The sequence below is a fragment of the Epinephelus lanceolatus genome, chromosome 9 (assembly GCF_041903045.1).
Source record: "Epinephelus lanceolatus isolate andai-2023 chromosome 9, ASM4190304v1, whole genome shotgun sequence".
NCBI lineage: Eukaryota > Metazoa > Chordata > Actinopteri > Perciformes > Serranidae > Epinephelus > Epinephelus lanceolatus.
In genome coordinates, this window is record NC_135742.1 from 29,989,316 (window position 1) to 30,004,227 (window position 14,912).

Here is a 14,912-nt window from a genome sequence, read left to right on the forward strand (position 1 = left end):
AATATGATTAAATCTACCAACTGCACTCATAGTCAGAAAGGGAGGGGTTTTAGGTCAGAGGTTTTATTACTGGTTATTCTGATCATGTTATTATTTAGTCAACCAAATGTCCCTGCTCTTTGATTAGTGCAGGGCAGACAAGGAGGGCTGAGAGGGATTAGAGTTCAGGGGATAGAGATATGACCACACCTGTGGAAAAGAAGAAGTTAATCATACAGCTGCTGCATTCAGGTTTATGATAAGCAATTTCATAGTCCGTTGAGGTGCAGTGACAAACGCGAGACGACACTGAGAAATGTTTTACATCCACAAATTGAAATCATTGACACCATGTGGAAGAAATAAAAGTTATGATTCTTCTTGTTTCCTGAAATAAGGATGGCTTGTTTGATAATGAACACTTTTGAATGATGTGCATACACTGAGGACGAATCGTGACAGAGCGAGTGGAGAATACTGAAAAAAGATTATTTCACTTTAGAATTTTTGTACTGATTTGTATGAAATTGACTGTCCTTGAAGATACTTAATGTGCTCATTCATAACTATATAATAACAGACTTAAACATTCTACTCTCTGAGATGTATTGATTTGTATGTTCTGGATTTAAAGGGACAGATCAACCCTTACCTGTGGTGCTATTAATTCATATAGATTGTTTTGGTGTGAGTTGCCATGTGTTGAAGTTATCGGCCATAGAGATGTCTGACATTAATGGCGACCTCCTCTGCGGAGTTGTAACTTTAGCTAGCTCAGTGGTGCTAGGTGAGCAAAAAGTAGATGCACCCTTCCTTCTACACGATGATACAGTTGCAGGGTGTAATCGGTAGAAAGAAAATAGTTCCTAAATGAAACTGCTCACAACAAGATCTGTGTATTATCCGGAGTAACAGGGTCATGATTTCTGGAAAGAGACATTGCTGTTGAGTTTTTGAAATGTAGATTTTTGGCACTGTGAGCACCACAAGCTGAGTGCCTTCTAGTTCTATTATATTAGAGGGAAAGCAGACATCTCTACAGCCAGTATCTCCAACACTCTGTAGCTCACAGTTGATTTTGTGGTGAGCAGTACCTTTGAGGGGACCTCTAGGTGGCACAATATAGTAGGCACAATAGTGTGTAAAGGTCATTTTGACTACTAAGTAGGATCAACACCTGTGTAAGTTGATCTGGTATAGAGCTGGGTGCTATAGAGACAGTATTTAAAACCAGGAGAAGACAACACTTATGATAATACGACATCCAAAATCCATGATGATCTCTAACCTCGTATCAGAATATCGATATAACAGCGATATATTACCCAGCCTTACTCTGGTGTATATACTGAAGTGAGGGATTGTCTGTGCAGCCTGAAGAGGGTACATGGGAACAAAATACTAGTGTGAATAAATGTTGCGTTTTAAAGAACAGCCTTATGCAACTACGCTGACTGTGTTTTTTCATTTTTCAACACTAGTGTATCCTTTCCACTACTCAGCAATTAGATGTGCAGTGACTAACCTGTTCAAGTGGACAAATGGATATTCAGAGGCAAGTGTACACACAGTCTGTCTCTGAGCCATGAGTCTCCTCTTAATTCCCTGCCTCAGGGGTCACTGTTTAGTCTATAAATCAATGTTACCCTGTGGATATTTTGAGAGCAGTTGAAATGTATTTTTAATCCTTGCAGGATTTTTTTTGTTTCTTTTCCCTCAGCATGCTCATTAACTCGAGTGAAAAACAGCAGACTGACACCGTCCACGAACAAACAGCAACATGCATGTACCTGTTGGTTCATGCTCACCTATAGTTTATAGGATTGTGAAGCCTGTCGGTCCCTGCTGGAGCACGGCTGTTGCTTAAGTACTGCTTTATAATTTAAGAGCAATATTTAACCTGACAAAGCCTTGCAATTACTGTTGAACATGGTGATACAGGTGTAGCAATGTGTAGTGATAACAGGACAATTGTAGGCATAAACATTTGAAGACAGCTTGTGAAAAACACAAAACTGCTATCTGGCAGGTGCTGCCTCTGACTTTCAGGTGGAGAGGACCTGAGCGGTTTGACAGTTGTAGTGTTAGAGAGTAAAATGTCCTTATACAGAATTATTCCTCAGTAAGAAAAAATGTACCATGTTCATTTCAGGTATTTTGCTGCAATTTTGTTTTATCTGGAGTGCCAATCTGAGACACTTTGCCTCAGCGCTCTAACAAGGGGTTTTTCACCTCGAGCTGTAATCTTTGAAGAGGTGGTTTCTGTTGTCGTTACCTGTGTCTGTGTGATTTACAATCTGGACACTTCTCTGAGCCAAATCTATTATTCTGTCCACTTTAAACGATCGCAGGTCCTCCTCATCGAGAGCGATGTCTCCCAGAAAGGCAACTGAAACAGACAAACACAGAGAAGGCACATGTCAGACGATTGCAAGGCGACTGCACAATATGGAGCATCAGTCTGAGCCGCCAAGTTGCCTCGAGCTTTTCCTGCTGCTCAGACAGAAAAGGCCGCGTGGAGGCCCAGTCAAAGCACTTGTGGAAGGCCTCGAGCATGTAACACGTAAATATAAAAACATCATTCCTTTCTTGACGCTGCTCTGTTTACCCTTTCCATGCATTGAAATAGAAATAGAGTTGTGAAACAGCAGTATGTTTGTTTGGATAACAGGAAGGCCGCCTGGTCTGGACTACAAATTATAGGACAGAAATGTAAGCAACATATTGCACGTGGTTCGTGAAGGTTCATCCAACCAAGAGGGAGTATGAACTCAGAAACCTGAACATTGACATGATTAATTGAGCCAGATTTAGTCCAGATGTTACCAAACAACAAAATTCACACTATGCGCTTTGGCGTCCTTGGATAGAGCTATCAGATATGATACAGTGAGACACTGCCTCAATGGAGTAATATGGGGCACCTTGAACAAGTAATAGCTCTTTAATGAGGCCAAGGAGAGGGAAAAATAACCAAACAGTCCCATTTTACGAGGAATGTGCTTTATGGGATTCCTTGCTAAATGCCCCATTTCTGTGGAGGATAAGCTATAGGAGTCCTCTCCGCAGAGACAGGGCGCTCACTTTTAACAGGCTTTTAACACCAGCACGTCTCTAGAATTTATGGCCCGGCTTGTATGCAGGAGTTGGAGTAGGGTGCGGGTGATGGGGGTTTTGGGAGAAGCAGAGGGGGAGAGAAGGGCAAAGGGGTGGCACTGTAATCCGTTGTCTGAACAGGAGATGACAACGAGAGGGGAAGGGAAGCAAAGAGAGGAAGAAGGCATATCCTCTGCCCACACCGCAGCTCTGAATAGGGAAGGCAGATGTGGAGCAGAAAGAAAATGACAGCCTTCTGCATGTGTGTTTGGAGGTTAGTGTGGTGGAGGGGGGAAAAGGCCAGAGGGGTAAGAAGCCCGGAGAACCACTAAAGTTAATGGGAGTGATTTACAGTAGTTGTGTTTGTCAGAAGTTGAAATCTGTAAATCTTCAACGTGTCACCATGATAAAAGCTACCCTTGCTGCAAGAGAATATCCATCATGTGTAGATTAACTGGATTTTATTTAGATTCAAGGCAGCACATTTTTTTTTTCCAGCATGCAACAAAAACATCCACACGAACGATCTTTTATCTCCTGCTCTCCTATAAAGTTTGACAGAGGTCTGAGACAAGAGAGAGAGGGCTGAAAAGCACAATAGAAACAAAGACAAAAAAACACTTGGCTGGCATCCCTTTCCACCAGAAGAGTATTATTGAAACAATCTGGAGCTGGCTTTGGTAGATACAGGCTAGTCTTCCACCCTGCAGGACGTGGAGGATCCACAGCAGAAGGACTGTGTTTGGGATTAGAGGCTAATGACAGCAATAAGAAAAAAAGGTGTAGATCACAACCAGCAAGACAGGGCATGCACCAAGGACAGGTTTAAATTCCAGAGGTCAAAGGGATCCTCTAATTTGCGCTCGCAAAAAAACACTAATTCACTCCAACCAAATCCCCGAGACACAAAACAGACTACTCACAATCTGCACTCACACTGACACATTGCCAAAAACACCACTGATAAGGGGAAGCTACCAGATGTCGCGCAGTAAAGGATGGATAGGCTGACTACAGAAGGACATTTTTCTCTTTTATCTTCACATTTTTATTTGATTCCCAGAACTGGCTGAGCGCTGGAAAGAACAGACAGTGCTTAAATCTAAGTTGATGTCATATAAGGCCATAAGCACTAAGAAAAGGTATTCAAAATATTTCTATGAAACTCTTTCATCACTCAATTTTCGCTGAGGAAAATTAAACAATCCGAGGGCGTTTCTTTTCACATACAGTATCAACTTGCACCATATTAGCGGTGTTATGTGCAGGCTGTGACCAAATAACGAGGTACAGGCTTTCTCCCACCCCCATGAGGTTCACAGAGGGCCACGCTCTCTGCCCAATCATCCACCACTGTGCCGGAGACAGGCTGCTTAATCCACAGTGTCATTGTTCTCAAACAACAGTGGAGATTGAAGTGAGCAAATGCACGGCCCGGCAGCATTAAGACTCATTTCCCCCGGGCACAGCAGTCGTCCTGGAGACGCTGTTGCAGGTTTATGGAAAGACTCTCAGGGATTGTGGATTAATCCCCTTGTCTCCTGGCTTTAATTATCCACAGACGCACGGTTTTAGGGAATCTTTTGTACACAACTCTAGGCTGGGATTGAGGACAGGCTATGGAGAAAGGTGATAAACTCATCTAGATACCGAGTGCTGCAATGATACGAAGTACAAACACAGAGACTTGTGTGTTGTAATGTAGATTAAAACCCGGTGAATGTGGCAGATGGCAAGTGATCACCGCAGAGTACAGTGCAGCATCTCTTTCCAAACATTATTCATTACCTAAATGACAACAGCTGCAGCTGTAATACTATTTACTGTGCAGGATAGTTAGGTAATAGTAGACGGGTTTTTAGCCGCTGTTCTAGTTCAGATGTCCCTCTTTAATTAGAAAATACACCAAAAGGTTGTTGTTTAGGTGTAAATGCAAATATGTGTATTAGAACTGCAACAATTAATTGATTAGTTGTCAAATATTATATTGTTCGCCAACTAATTTCATATTCCATTAATCGATTTGAGTGGGGTTTTTTTTATTTGTTTTTTTTAAGATATTTTTTTGGGCATTTTTAGCCTTTATTTGATAGGACAGACAAGCGTGAAAGGGGGAGAGAGAGAGAGGGAGTGACATGCAGCAAAGGGCCACAGGCTGGAGTTGAACCCGGGCCGCTGCGGCAACAGCCTTGTACATGGGGCGCCTGCTCTACCACTAAGCCACCGACGCCCCGATTTGAGTGTTTTTAAAGGGAAAAAAAGCTTCCACTTCCAGTTTCCAGCTTCTTCAATATAAATATCTTCTGGATTCTTTCCTCCTTTATGACAATAAACTGATTATCTGTGGATTGTTGACAAAAATGACATTTCAGGATGTCATATTGGGGTTTAGTTAACACTAATCAACATTTTTCACCATTTTATAGACCGAACAACTAGTCCATTATTCAAGAAGTTGACAGGTTAATCGACAATGAAAATAATCTAATGAGGCTAAACTAAATATATGACAAAGAAATTTGATAAAATGTTGCACAGAACATGTTTGATGTGTGATAAGGTCAGAATCCACTAAATTATTTTAATTAATCTCAACCTTCATAATCCTTCTCATCTCAGACTGACCCGTCAATCAGTGCACACAGTCAGATTATACATGAGATCTCAATCAAAATAATCCCATTGATTCGTGTAATGCCCTAGTCTCGACCTCTGCGGTGTCAAATAAGCCACGACTATTCCCATAAATCTCCTTCTGTGAATACCAGACCACGACATCTGCCACTGAAACCTGCACAAACATCAATACTAAGCCTATACAGACACTAACACCAGCCTATATTTAGAAGGCCAACTCCGCTGTGGGGCCATGGTTTGCTCCTCACTGTGCTTATAGAGATGTTTAGACAGTCTTTTCGCTATACAGGACCTGCTGATGAGGGATGTGAAAGCCCGGCCAATATGTAAGCCTGGAATGCATCACAATACCTTGGCGCCGCCTTTCACGTCTTGTGTTTGGTAACAAACGCTGCATTTGAATTCCAAAAGAGGCCAATAGCGTATTGCGTTAAGGTGATTACCATCTGATGACAGTGTAAGTATCCCTTTTCAGGTTTCATACTGTACCAGCCCTTTCTGCCAAATGCTGACCAATGTAGTCACTGTGCCTAAAAACACTGTTTAAAACTACACAGAAAAAAATAGGAAAGAAGCAACACCTTTGCAACAAGGATATTGCGACAAAGTGTTTCTAAAAAGGAAAAAAAAACATGATCCTAACTAAGGAATGATGGATTGTATTATGCATGCCTGTTGTCGTGTAAATATGGTCCCTCTCCTCTGTAAAAACAACACCAGCTGTTATTTCTTTAGCCAAATGCTTACCTTGACATTTCCTAACACTGCAATTTGAGCCCAAGGCAGGAGAGGGGAAAAAAAGTCCACTTATCTGCACTCTGCTCATTTCAGAAAGTTAACTAAGGTATGATTAGAAGAGAGATTCTGGCCAAGTCTCAAGCTACAGCCTGAGATTGGAGTAATTATTTCCCAATAAAAGCCTGAAGTCTCATCATAGCCACAGCTGAGATCAAGACCGAGTTACTGTCACCACGCCGCAGCTTCAATCTTATTGGCGAAATGAGAGCGACTTCAGCTGCAAAGGGCACGCAGCAAGAGACTGCCTCCCCTTTAACATTTCACACTCCATCAAGCCCATTAGCAGATTGGATTTCCCAGCTCATCCCTGCCACTGATTACTGATATACACTACTGCCAGTTGAAGCCCCTCTAATGACTCATCAGCTTGCCAGCCATTTGTCTTTTTTAATGTCAACGATACACAGCATTTGAGCTCCTTATAGATGAATAATTCATTGCAACACAGTAGGGATGTTCACCTTTGACAAAACTTATTTTGACCATCTAGACTCATATTTGTGGCTTAGACAGCAGACTTAACACACACTCATGCTGTCTGGTGTGAGGAAAGAGCAGGTTTTCTCAGGACAGATTTCCTAAGCAAAGTTTAAATGGGTTTGTGGATTAACTAAATCTGGAGTCAACCTGCAACACTTTCCATAAATAATAGCTATCTGTACTCACCACAGGTGGAGGGAACAGAAAAATAATTCTTCCAGAGAACTGCAAAGTACCACCGCTGAATTATTTAGAAAAAGCAAACTGTGAATAATGAAGAAGTGACTGTTAAGCTGCTCATTATGGCAGGCTAATTGGGCATCATTCGAGCCATTCAAATGAGCTCTCCCAAAGCATTTGTTGTAAGGCTCCGAACCAAGACTTGGTATTAATGTAATGCAAGATTAGTTATTACTTAGCTCTGACGACAAACATATTGTTCCAACTAATGCATCGAGATCGCTCCGACAGATCGGCTCCTTAATCACCTGAACCCTGCGGAGAGAGAAGTGGCAGGGGTCCTGTAATGTAAAAAAAACACCCAGTGTGGGCTCGGCTATACAGTCTGCATTCCATGATAAAGGAAAAGCATCTGCTTAAGTGTTGCTTAAAGGCCCAATCACAAAATTCAACAGACAGCCCCATCTCATTGCCAAAGCAGGACTGAGGGAGGGAGCATGGTAACGAGTGTCATCTGTTTGGAGCTGCCATTTTCAGATGAACACAACCCGAAAATACAAACTAAACTTTACGATTTTGTGAAAGAAGGCAATTCACAAAAACACCAACCAAGCAAATACACACTAATTAACAAACAGATCAAGTCAACCCATGGGTCTGAGTCATGTTGGTGTTTTTTTGTAGAGGATTGTTTTACATTTAAACATTGTAGAAATGTTTCTATCCTGCACAGAGTGCTGGGTGTAGTTTTAAAAAGTACTAGTACCACTACTACCAATAGAATACTTCATTCAATGTCTTTTTTTCTACTTCTTTTGATAGACATCAAATGAATGGAAGCTTTCAGTTGAATAAAATGCCACCATACTTTTGAATATTTCGGTGGCATGTTGTAGAAGTGTAAATCACAAGTTTCACCGCAACATTAGTTCTTTGGACAATTTGATACATGCTGATATCACAAAGTCTACCACGATGTGATTTGATTAGATTCAATTCAGGGGTCTACAATCGATATGAGATGATATCGATAAATATCCTGCATCGTCTTTTTTTCTTGGCTGCTTGCTATTGTCTACCTGGTGCTAGGCTGCTAGCAATGCTTGGATGTTTAGGAAGGAGGTGTGCTTGGATGGAAATTGTGATATAGACGTGCCATCGGAATTTCAAAATAAAGGTGTATGTTAAAGTTGACTATATGTACTGACGTTTCACTTTGCATCAATCATATTGTTTGTTGATCATCGAATGGATATATCGATGTAGGTCGATGTACTGTTTGACCCGCAATCTCGACATTGCCAACTCCGTCAACTACCCTGCACTCCACTTCAACATACCACAGACTGTATGGGTTGTAGCTGCTGTGGAAGTGGGCCAATAGCGTGTCACATTAAATCAAAGAATACTTTCAGTGATTGGCTGCAAGACAAACTATATAAATTCTTTTTTTCTGGGTACAAAAAAGATCATATGGACTAATTAAAACTGGGTTATTTTGGCCGATACCTTAAAAGTATTGAGTACAGATATCCAGTCCTATACACAAGTGACTGTCTATTGAGTAATTATAACGTAGTAGGGTCACAGGGGCCCTTTACAGAGACTGAGTAACACTCCAGTCCAGCTGTCAGATCTTTAATGGCCAAATCACAGTAAAGGCCCAACATCAAGTGGCGAGAGGAATAACACAAGTCGCTGTTGACAGCAGCAAATATTTCGGATGCAGCGAGCAGGTTGTGGAAAACCTTCCAGGCAACCTCGTGAATGGCCTGCACTCACTCACCAGTGCTGGTGTGGCACAGTGCGGCTGGCCTACCATCCACCTTCCCGCCGTGCTTTCCCTTGGCACAAGGTGAATGACCTACAGTCAGTGTGTGAAGTGTTTGAGCCAGTCATAGGAGAGAGCTGGGTGCCCAGATAGACCAGAAAACCACTTGCGTAAGAGAGGACAAGAGAAGACAGGGGGTGTTCAGGTTGCCCTGTCTGCAGCTGAGGCCACAGCAGCACAGAAGCTCAAAAGCATCCCGAGTTCAAACATCAGACAGCACAGACAAACAATGCTGTTGCAGGAGTCTTTGGTGGATTAATATGTTTGCTTCATAAATGAATGCATACGTACATATCAAACCAGTCACTGCTTTCATGATTATCATTTAAGCACAGCAGACAATGAGCGTGACTGGTTCTCATCCATTTTTCATTTTGAAAATGAGTGGATCTAATCTCAGAGGGTTGTTAGAGTCTTAAATGACTTCCTGGGATGCAGCCAAGTTTGGAGTTCTGCAAACTAAGGAATTTTCCACTGGTTAACTTCCTAAATAGATGGCATTACTTCAGTGTTAGTGCACTGCTCGCTTCAATCAATGCACATTTCTATCATGTCTGGTATAGTGATGAGTTATTTAATCCTTTGTAAATGTGAACATTTTTGAGGGATTCCTTTGGCTTAGCTGCGAAGGAGTGGCGCATGTGTTGTGGCAACAAATGAACTTACTGCATTTTAAATAGTCTGAGGAAATCGAATGTATTGGTCACTTCATGGTCAATTAGCCAACTGAGCAGCCAGTACAAATTAGCAGAGTATCACAACAATGCAGGGGTGTAGGTTTTGTTTCAACCTTGTCCCTACACCCAGGAGATTTGGGGCATCAAACACTTAGTTTCTTTCATTCTGAAAATTTTTATGCATCAGTTTTTGCCTTTGTCTTTATTTTTGTCTACTTCTGTGCTTTTATTTTGGGGGACAAATGCACATGTTGTAAATATTGAGGGGAACGAGCCCCTTGCACCTATGCATCAATGTGTCATTTTGAATGGGAATCATTATGACTACCTTCACTTTCAAGATGACGACAGGAGAACAATTTCACACATGTACCCCACCAATCAGTCCTGACATTGAAGAACAGTGTTAACCAAGGACAACCCTACAGAGGACACGAAAGAAATGCACTCCTCGCTTAGCATCAGAAACTTCACACAGCCGTAAGCATTTTCCTGGGCGGAAGCAGCGTGACATAAAAACGCTGACCCTGAGGCCACAGAAAGCGATCAGATAGACTCAGCGCAGTGATGCGCTTGAAAAATGAGGGAAAAAGAGAGGAAAATCAATAATCCAGGAATCATCACCTACTAGTATGGAGTTGACTATTGTGAAAAATCTGTGTATCAACTGAGTGAGGAGTAAAAAGGAGAGCTGAGACATCCTGGACATTTTGCTGCTTAGTAGGAAGGAGAAAAGCAGGTGGGTGTTGGACGAGCTGAAGACTAGGAGGGTTAAAGAGAGTGGGAGTTTGTACTTGTGACCGTCTCCCAACCACCTGTCTGCAGACGTGCCCAGAGGAAACCATAAACAAAATGGCACTCCATCCGAATGACAACTGATTACTAATAATGATAACATCCTCACAAATAAGACAAACGCCATCGCTGACTGGGGGATTATCAAGTGGAAATGTCCCCGATAAGACATTTCTGGTAAATATCAACGATTTCTGGGAAACAAAGAGGAAAAAACTTGTGAAATATAAACACAGTATCTTTGACCCTTGGTTCGTTTACCCTTCGGTCCAAAGGACTCATCCGAACACTGTGTCAATGTCCGTTAATCCATATTAGTGATGCATAACAATCTGCTATGACTCAAATCAAACAATGAAGCAACAACAGGAAGCGACATCTTCGCTGACTTGTACATTGGTTCATCTGTTGCCTAACCTTTGCCGTGTTAATGTCAAGCCACAGCACTCTCTAAAGCACAATCTTTAAATCTCCGTCGACACTTAATCTCCTCCTCGGGGGAAAGATAAGGAAAACAGATACCTGATTGAATTGTGTTTTATACACTTGACTGCCACATCAGAAATTGTCAAATGCCAAATCAGTAAGCACTTCCAGGACTTTAGAGGTCACGCCGAGTGAAGCCAACTCTCTGTATCTGTAACCTGAATACTTTCACCAGATGGAAAACACAATCTGTTCAAACTCCCCCAAAGGGATTTGGCAAGACAGTGAGTTCACAGTACACACACACACATACATACACACACAAAAAACACACACAAAGATTACAGTGACAAGTGTGATATGCTTTTGCCAAATGACGGTAAGAAATGTGCAGGTCTCCCCGCGCAGCAGAAAAGAAGCAGACATATTTATACCTTGGGCCATGAGACAACAGCCAACAGAATTATGTGTGCATAATTCCTGAGCTCCACTGTACTCTCCTCTTTCCCCTCCTCCACTTTGTTTTAGTGGCCGTGTGAACAGCCGGTGGAAAAAACACAGACACACTATTTGTGCAGTGACAAAAACCAAGCAGAAAGGGAGCAGACGTCCTAAAAATCAAAGTGTAGGAATCCCTCGTTTGCCCAACAGCTCGGGCTTTTTAATAATACACAGCAGACCGCCTGCAGGAACTACAGGATCACATTTTAAAAAATAAAAGCGCATTTGCCGCAAACGGCAGGCTGTAACTTTTTCAACGAGCACTTAAGCCAAAACTTTTGGAGTCTCGAGAAATGCATTCAGACACTCATCCTGTTTTATTTTCATTCTCACAATCCTTTGCAGCCACTCTCCGAGCTGGGTTATCCCAGGCGACTCAGTGTGTGTGCTTCAAAAAATGTTTCAAACTGCAGAAAACTATGTCACTCAGCACAAAACAAATGCACATAATGTTCTCCCAAGCCTTTTGAAAACTACATCCACCGCTGTCATCTCTCAGAAAAGCGTCTCTCTGGCCCGATCTGTGCAAGCTCCACAAACAGATTCGTGGCATGTTTCTACCTCCACATAAAAAGGTGAATCACACAGCCCGTACTACAGAGGGAGAAAGGGGGAAAATCTCACCAGCTTTACAGGGATCCTTATAGTCGATCGCGTCTGATGTGGCAGTGGGCTCCACATAGTAGCCTGGATCAATCGCGTCCAAATCGATCGCCAATATCACGCCGAGACAGGAGAGGAGACACAAACATCTCGCCGTGAGATCCATTATTGTTGTGGGGGAGACGGCGAAAGGCGAGGGATAAAGGTAAAGGAAGAGAGAGGGACAGAGGGAAAGAGAGAAAGAGAGACAGAAGAGTGAGTGAGAGAAAGAGAGAGAGAGAAAATGGGAGGTTTTTGGGGGAAACGAGATCCCTCCGGAGGGCGGGTTTTAAATCCAGCCTCTCACCGGTGTCTTCTTGGCTCTGGGGGCAGTGATTTCTCTCCTCCAGCCGGAGCTTCGGGCGAGTGCAGACTCTGCTGCCTGAGAAACTTTGATGATCTGGCAGCTCCACAGGGGCGGTGAAAATGCCCCCATTACTCGGTGATGCCCCTGTGCGTTTTTATTGCTCCCCGGTTGGTCCATCAGGGGTCCTTGAAGAGCACATGAGGGACTATAATTTGCTTCAGCACGTATTATCTCTCTGTGAAGGATGAATATGGTGGTGATAGTTCCCCCTCTGCTATCTCAACAGTCCTCTGTTTATAGTTATGGACCTTAATTCAATATTAAATCGACCAAAGTAAAGCTATCATTAGCTTCCAGGGGCAGGAGCTTGTTTAAAAACGTCCTGGTGGCGTTTTATTTTGGCTCCCATGTTGTCTATAAAAGTTCAGAGGAAGCTGTAGCCTACTCACGTGACATATTTGAGGGTCATTATTTTCTGTATATTTATGCAGTTTAATTAAAGTTATTAACACTTTAACTGCCTCCTCCTCTTGTTTCCCTTTTTTTTTTAACTCTTTAACACACCAGAGCGCACGAGACAGCTTAGCAGCACCGCGCACTGTTTATGCACGCACAATTTTTCACACGTGCGCACTGGACTCCAGCCGCCCACACGCGCTATCACACGCGCGCGCACACACACACAAACAAACAAACAGACAGACGGAGGTTGACTGCAATAGGCTTCACCCGCACAGATAAGGAACCAAGGGCAAAATGAAGTGATGAGAGCGCCACCTGTTGGCTGTTTACGGAACAGGACACGGAATGATGGTGAGTGAAAGGTAAACAAACGTGTACAAGGGGTGTACCTCATGATAGTCTGAACTAAATAAATAAATAAACAAATAAATAAATAAATAAAATGTAGTTTATTCATGTATTAATTGGAGCAGAAGCTTCTCTGGCAGTGAGGACTTAGGTTCATGATATAACCACAGAAAGCCCACCTGGATTTAAAGCCTACATTTACTTATAATGATAATAGTAATAATAATAATAATAATAATAATAATAATAATAATAATGATAAAGAAAGGTCCATAGCATACCACACAAAAATAGACAATCATCCATGTACAAAATATGATATAATCAATACTATATATATATATTTATATGGACAAAATTCAATAAACTGCACCCACAAACAAGCTGGATTTAATTATGACATTAATTAATCATATTTTTTTATATTACTGATTCCTTTGTTTCCATCTTTCCAACACTGTTTATTTTTCTCTGGCACTTTTCCTAACCTCTAGATAAACATCTGTTTGGATATACACCGATCAGCCAAAACATTAAAACCACTGACAGTTGAGTGAATAACTTTGATTATTTTGTCCCATTGCATTGCACTGCTGGGAAATCTTTGGTCCTGGCATTCATGTGGATACCACCTGATATGTTCCACCCACTCAAACACTGCAGCAGACCAAGTACCCCCCCCCCCATGGCAACAGTATTCTTCAATGGCAGTGGCCCCCCAGCAAACATCGCTCAGGAACGGCCCAAGGAATATGACAAAAACCTCAAAGTGTCAACCTGCCCTCCAAATTCCCCAGATCCCAATCTGAATGAGCATTTGTGACATGTGCCATTAACCCACCTCACAACCCACTGAACTAAACGGATCTGCCGACCAACGCACTGGTGCCAGACATTCCCAGAAATCCTGTGTTCAAACCTCCACAGGTCAGAGCCAAGTACGATCCAAGGAGGCCCCATTAGGGGTACATCTGAGGTACCGGCACATCACAAGAATCCTTGAGCAGATTGGAACCTGGGAAATTTAGAAGCCAGGTTGTCATCTTGAGCTTTTTGTCATGCTCCACAGGCCATTTCTAAACAGGTTTTGTAGTGTGGCATGTTTCTTTTTCTCTGCTGGAGGGCCATTGGGGAGTAGCGTTGCCATGAGGGGGGGGGAATTGGTCTGCAACGGTGTTTGAGTGAGTGGAACATGTCAGGTGGTATCCACATGAATGCCAGAACCAAAGTTTTCCCAGTAGAACAATGTATTGGAACAAAATAATCAAAGTTATTGATCAGTGTACAGTCATAGTGCATATAAATAGATTAACTATTCATGTTTTTGTATTCTTCTCTCTATACCTGTGACTATAATATATTCTATGTACAGTTGGTTATAGTTCAATGCACAAGCACAATCCTGCATATAACCTTTTCTTTAACTTGCACTACTAACGGCATGATCGACATTGCACTGTGCATATTCAGCACGTGTTAGAGGTAAAACTCATAGTCCTAATTTTAGGCTCCATTCAAATGTACATAATTTTAACAGAACAGAATATCAACCAACAATGGATCCAGCAAGAGAGGAAATGCAGGTATTCCCTGAGTTTCTTCTCAATTTATCTCACTATAGCCAATTTCCTGCCAATAATTACTCACTGTTATTAATTAAGTGAAGATTGCCTCACTAAGCTGAAACCCTCTCTCCAGTCTCACCGGATTCCTCACACATCAACCTAATTTCTGCAGAAAACAACAGAGCTGT

General features: G+C 42.2%; 1 protein-coding gene across 1 annotated transcript in view; it reads right to left on the reverse strand.

The window, feature by feature from the left end:
* Positions 1 to 12,283, reverse strand: part of bmp1a (bone morphogenetic protein 1a) — a 39,123-nt gene extending 26,840 nt beyond the window's left edge. Inside the window, exons 1-2 of the mRNA XM_033619346.2 lie at positions 12,025 to 12,283; positions 2,255 to 2,368 (exon numbers count right to left, since the gene is read on the reverse strand). Coding sequence (XP_033475237.1) covers positions 2,255 to 2,368; positions 12,025 to 12,169 — 259 coding nt within the window. The 5' untranslated portion in view covers positions 12,170 to 12,283. The remainder of the gene's footprint in view (positions 1 to 2,254; positions 2,369 to 12,024) is intronic.
* Between the last annotated feature and the right edge of the window lie 2,629 nt (positions 12,284 to 14,912).